The 5,836-nt window shown below is 40.5% G+C and overlaps 1 protein-coding gene across 2 annotated transcripts; it reads left to right on the top strand.

Moving 5' to 3' along the window:
* The first annotated feature begins 3,795 nt into the window (after positions 1–3,795).
* LOC117215602 lies at positions 3,796–5,262 on the top strand. 2 transcript variants are annotated; one of them, XM_033461955.1, is made up of 2 exons: positions 3,796–3,829; positions 4,058–5,262. In XM_033461955.1, the coding sequence occupies exon 2, from the start codon at positions 4,069–4,071 to the stop codon at positions 4,621–4,623; it is 555 nt and encodes a 184-aa protein (XP_033317846.1). In that variant the 5' UTR covers positions 3,796–3,829; positions 4,058–4,068; the 3' UTR covers positions 4,624–5,262. The 2 variants fall into 2 exon arrangements, with proteins under 2 accessions (XP_033317846.1, XP_033317847.1); XM_033461956.1 differs by having other exon boundaries at positions 3,800–3,833; positions 4,062–5,262.
* The last annotated feature ends 574 nt before the right edge of the window (positions 5,263–5,836 follow it).

Raw genomic sequence — 5,836 nt, forward strand, 5'->3', positions numbered from 1 at the left:
TCTCTAGTCCGGTACAAATATTTCAATATTCACAAGGCATATTTAAAATGTGTCTCGTTACAACAATCTTGAAATCTACTCAGATAATTCACACTATAACTTATATCGGGTCTGGTATTTACACTAATATACAGCAATGCGCCAATTAAATTCTTGTATCCAATGTCCTCTCTATTTATCTCAGCTTTTTCAATTTTTAAGTTGATCTCCATAGGTGTACAGTACAATTTGCTGTTATGTAATTTATATTTGTTTGCTAATGATTCTATGTATTTCTTTTGGCTTAATCTCATTTCATTTTTTTAAATAATCATACTCTATATTTATTCCAAGATATTCTTTTACTTCACCTAAATCTTTCATTTCAAATTTATCAGTTAATAATTTTTTTTTTTACACTTTGTATCTTCCCTTTGTTTTTACTACAAATCAACAAATCGTCTACGTATATTAACAAATAAACAACATTTTCTCCCTCTCCATAAGTATATAGGCACAGCTCTATATTGTTCTTTTTAAAACCTAATCTCGTCACATACTTATCAAAACACTCATACCAGTCCCTCGGACTTTCTTTTAACCCATAAAGCGCTTTCGATAATTTACAAACTCTATTCGTTCCGTCCGCATATCCCTTTGCTTGATTTACATATACCTCCGAGGTTACTTCACCATTTAAAAAAGGCAGTTTCTACATCCATTTGCTCAATTATTAATCCATTTTGACAACAATATGATAGCAATATCTTAAAGGTCTGATTACTCGCCACTGGAGAATATATGTCATCGGCTACGTTTCTTTGTTGAAATCCCCTTACCACTAATCTAGCCTTATACCTGTCCTCTGATTTTTTCGTGTAAACCCATTTTACATCTAATACTTCTTTGCCTTTTACCCTTTCTACCCATTTCCAAGTTTTATTCTTATAGAGACATTCTATTTCCTTATCCATAGCCTGTTTCCAAACTTCATTATTTTCGCAACAAATCGCCTCCTCAAATGTACGAGGGATATCTACTTTACAATAATTTGCATGAATCTCGCAAATATTTTCCTTTTCTGGATACCTTACTGGAGTTTTCTTAATACGTGTAGATCTCCTAGGAGTGTTTGAGCTTTCAATACTACTATTATTTTCATCTTTCCTACCTTCTAACTCTTCCTTATCCATACCATCCAATGAATAGTTATCTTCGCTATCATTTCTATCTGCCTCTAATGAATTTTCCTCAAAACCGATACATTTAGTGTCTGTCTCTATGACCTCTACATGTCTAGCTATTGTTATTTTCCCACCTAATAAGACTCTGTATCCAACTTCACTATATCCTAATAGAATTCCCATATCTGCCTTCTAGTCCCATTTGGAAACTCTTTTTTGTTCTGGCCTTCTTACAAAAACTTTACTTCCATATAGATGTAGATTTTTAACACTTGGTTTTCTCCCGAAGAATATTTCAAAAGGTGTCTTTCTTTCTATAGTATTCGCTAATATTCGATTTTTCAAGTATGCCGCTGTACAAACTATTTCCGGCCAGTACCTTTTATGTACTTTCGCTTCCGCTAACAAGCAACGCGCCATGTCCATCACTGTTCTATTATACCTTTCCGCTGTCCCGTTTAATTCATGTACGTATGTTGGGCAATTATTTATTCTTATACCTTTATCCCTAGCAAATTTATAAATTCGATTATTTAAATATTCTTTACCATTATCGCATCTTAATATTTTTAACCTCTTGCCCGTTAAATTTTCGGCTTCATTTACGAACTGTACGAAAGAATCAAAGACCTCATCTTTTGATTTTATACAATAGATCCTAGCTATTTTACTATAATCATCGATAAATGAAATGAAATATTTTTCTCCATTGAATCCGGTGGTTTTAAAGGGACCACATACGTCCGTATGAATAACTTCCATTATTTCCCTAGCCTTAGTTCGATTATTTTTGAAAGGTAAGTTATGCATTTTGCTTTCTATACACACCCTACATTTCAAAAGTTCCTTTTCAAATTCATTCGGTATGCCAGTCACTAGCTGCTCTTTACCCAAAATCTCTAAATATTTAAAATTTACGTGTCCTAGCATCCTATGCCATCTTTCCTTTTTACTCATACCACTACGTTCGGCGCTGTTTACTAAGTGCTTCTTCCCTTTCAATATACTTTTTATTCTATATGTCCCATTTTCTTTGAACGCTACAGCTGTAAGTTTATTATCCTCATCTATTACTTTCGCAATATTTCCTTTGGAAATAACCGTATTCTTATTGTCTGTTAATTTACCTAAACTAATCAAATTTGCGGACATTTCTTTCGCGTAAAATACTTTCCTCATATTTATTTTATTTTGTTTTCCGAATGCTTCAAAATAACTTATAACATTCCCAACTTTTGTCGCTTTTATCGGTCTATTATCGCCTAAATATATATTTACCGGTTCTTTTAGGTCGATAGATTTATCGAAATAATTTATATTATTAATTATGTGATCAGTACAACCGCTATCTAATAGCCACACTATTTCGTTCTTACTTATCTCATTCGTCTCACTGCTGTTTGCTGCGTGCGCCGTTGCTATCCATATGCCTGCTCTTGAGTTTCCATGCTCGCCCGTGCCGGTTGTTGATTGACGATGAAAGTTTCCACGTCCTCTGCTCGTATTGCCTTTGTTCCCTCTTCCTCTGTTTCGACCACGTGTTGGCCCATGCCAATAGCCGTTACTGCTTTCCGCTTGGACGCCATTTTGACACTCTCTCGCAAAGTGTCCTAATCTTCCACATTTGAAGCATCCTTCCTTTTTTGCAGAAAAGGCGTTGGTTTGCCTTTCTCCTCGATTGGATTTATTTTTCTTCTCTGCTACCTCTATTTTATTTTTTACATACGCTACCGTTTGATCCTCTTCTTTCAATGCGTCTATTATGTCCGCTATGTAGCTGTATTCTTCGGGTAACGTATTCAGCATGTAATTCAGCTTTTCCCTCTCACTTACTTGTGCGCCCGAACTTTTTAATTCATTTATTAATTTTTCGAAATCGTTAAAGAATGATGCTGAATCACTGTAGTTCTCCAGTCTTATGTTTTCCAATCTCCTTCTGCATACGATCTGCAGTGCCGTCGACTCTTTCAAGTACATTTCATCGAACCTTTTTATTATATCATACGCCGTTTTTCCTTCCCTAACATACTCCAATTGTCTGTTCGATATTGCACTATAAATTATATTAATCGCCTTCAAATCCTTTTTTTTTTCTTTTCTTACTCAAGCGTTCCTACGTGCTCGAAGTATATTTTTTTTTCTGAAAGTTTTTTTTTTTCTTTACTGAAAACTCACTCGCAAGATCGTAACCACGCACTAAATATCTTGCAAAACTAGTAACCACGCTCTGCTACCATGTTAAGGAAATTCGAGGATTTGGGAATACAAATTATTGACTATATTTCCCATACAACAGTTATACATCTATATTCCTCTCTAAGAACGTCTTGCACGCACGCTGGTTGCCAACCGACTAGCCTAGATTCTTCTAACATCTGGCAACAGTCTTTTGTCTCCACTGAGTCCTTGACGCCCTCTAACCCTTCACACACACTCTCATGTACAGTGTAAATGTATCACTTCCCTAACAGCTTTTTATATGATAGTCCTCCAGTTGGCCGCGGATTCGTTATCAAGCCTGAGGCCCTCGTCACTAGTGTCACTATCGACAATAAAGGTACCCCACCCGCGACCGGACGATGGAGAACTCCAACACGGAATCGCAATCTCCCGCGAGCCCTGCCCGGGAGGGCGCCTCGAGCTCGGACTCGGAATGTGACTCGAGCTCGGATTCGGATTCAGACTCGACATCAGAAGTGGCATCCGAACACACGTTGTCGGCACGGGATCGTAAGAGTATCGTGCGCGCACTAAGGCGGTCGCTAGGGAAGAAGAAGAGGAAGAAGAAGAAGAAGAAGAAGAAGAAGAAGAAAGGACACCGGGCAACCTGGGTATCGCTGCCGCGCTTCAACCCCGAAGCCGCGGACGCAGATCCAGCCGACTGTGCACAGCCGTCGGCCTGCTCATGAGGGACCACCGCCTGAAAAACAGCGCACTGTATTCTGCCCTAAACCGTGCCCTAGAGGGTCCGGCAGCGTATTGGCTTACGCAGATAATGAACGGCGACGAGCTCACCTGGCCAGATTTTAAGGAACAATTCGCCGCGCACTTCGGTGGCCAAGAAGTAGCAGCCGCGTCGCTAATCAAGGTAGCCGAGGAACTACCGCGGGACGGCGAAACACCAGGAGCGTACGGAAATCGTATCATCACCCTCCTGGGGTCGAAGTGGCGAAATTCAACCAGGGAAGAGGTACTCGCCGCCACCGCCCTCCATCTGCTGGGCTCGCGCGATGAACGTTTTAAACGATTAGCGCTCACGAGTGACATCACGTCGGTGAAACAATTCCAAAGAGAAATGAAGCCCTTCCTATACACGGAGTGGCCAACGCCCCCGCCGTGGAGGTCATTAGCGAGCTCCGGAAACAAACGAGGCAGGTCACCCGCCCCCTGGACCAGGTGTGGCCACTGCGGTATTTACGGACATCCGACATTCGAATGCCGCAAGAGGGCGAAGTGGTAACCGAAAGAGGACCCCCGACGCCCGGAGGAAAGCCGACCGGCTGCACCACCAAAAGCGTTGTGCTTTCACTGCCACATGCCGGGACACATCGCGTCTCGCTGTCCATCGCGGCGAGAAGAAAAACATTGCCCCGAGGACGAGCGCCGGGTCGATGCCTGCGTGGTGGAAGCCCCGACGGGTAGACTAAGCCAGCAGGCCACACACGAGGACGTGTAAGTGTCAGGATGGCCGAGTCGGAGACGAAAGGACGCCGGGGCCCCTGTGGAACTTCAGGACAACACCCTAACCTTGCAAACCTAGAGCCTAATATAGCCATAACGAAACAATCGCAAGTATCCAAACCGATAGCAATCGTACGTCGATCGGAGGATCGTGTGTACTGAGACACTCGACCGGAGTCTTGTTTCGGTGGCGTCGTTGGGATGACGAGCAGTCTTGCTAGAGAGCTGATCGGTGAAGGAAGTCGAGTGCCTTACGAGCAGGGAGTGGTGCACGTGTGAGTTAGAGCAAGGGAACCTGTCCTCCCGTTGGTCACGGATTCGTTATCAAGCCTGAGGCCCTCGTCGCTAGTGTAACTATCGACAATAAAGGTACCCCACGCGCTACCGGACGATGGAGAACTTCAACGCAGAACCGCTACCGCCCGCGAGCTCTCCCCGGGAGGGCGCCTCGAGCTCGGACTCGGAGATTCAGACTCGACATATATATTATTATATATATTATATATACTATTATATCTATATAATATATGTATTTATATCTATAAATATACGTATAAATATATCTATTTAAAAAAATAAAGTTGACCTTCATATATCGCCAATAATATCGCGTGCGTAAAAAGAAACTGATTACAGTTAATTCTTTTTTTACATTTATTTATTTTTTATTATTATTTTTTTCACAACTAATTACATTTAATTATTACATTTACATACATTTAACTATTATTACATGCATTTACATACATTTAATTATTATTTTTTTCATAATTATATCTCGTTTGAAATATTTTTCGACATAATTAATTGTTTCAAAAACACATATTCCAGCCTTCTAAATGATTTATTTTGCGTATTATACGAATTATTCCATCTATAAATAAATTGTTCTCTATACACACAAACACGCACACAGTCTGTTAATTACACGAGTTAATTGTATCATTCTTCTCGATAAGTTGACAGAGCAAGGAAAATGAGCGACGAACCTA

The sequence above is a fragment of the Bombus bifarius genome, unplaced genomic scaffold (assembly GCF_011952205.1).
Source record: "Bombus bifarius isolate JDL3187 unplaced genomic scaffold, Bbif_JDL3187 scf7180000009752_frag, whole genome shotgun sequence".
NCBI classification, from domain to species: Eukaryota; Metazoa; Arthropoda; class Insecta; order Hymenoptera; family Apidae; genus Bombus; species Bombus bifarius.

Coding starts and splice junctions, on each gene's coding strand:
- LOC117215602 (XM_033461955.1), top strand. CDS start 4,069: ATGAGGGACCACCGCCTGAAAAACAGCGCACTGTATTCTGCCCTAAAC.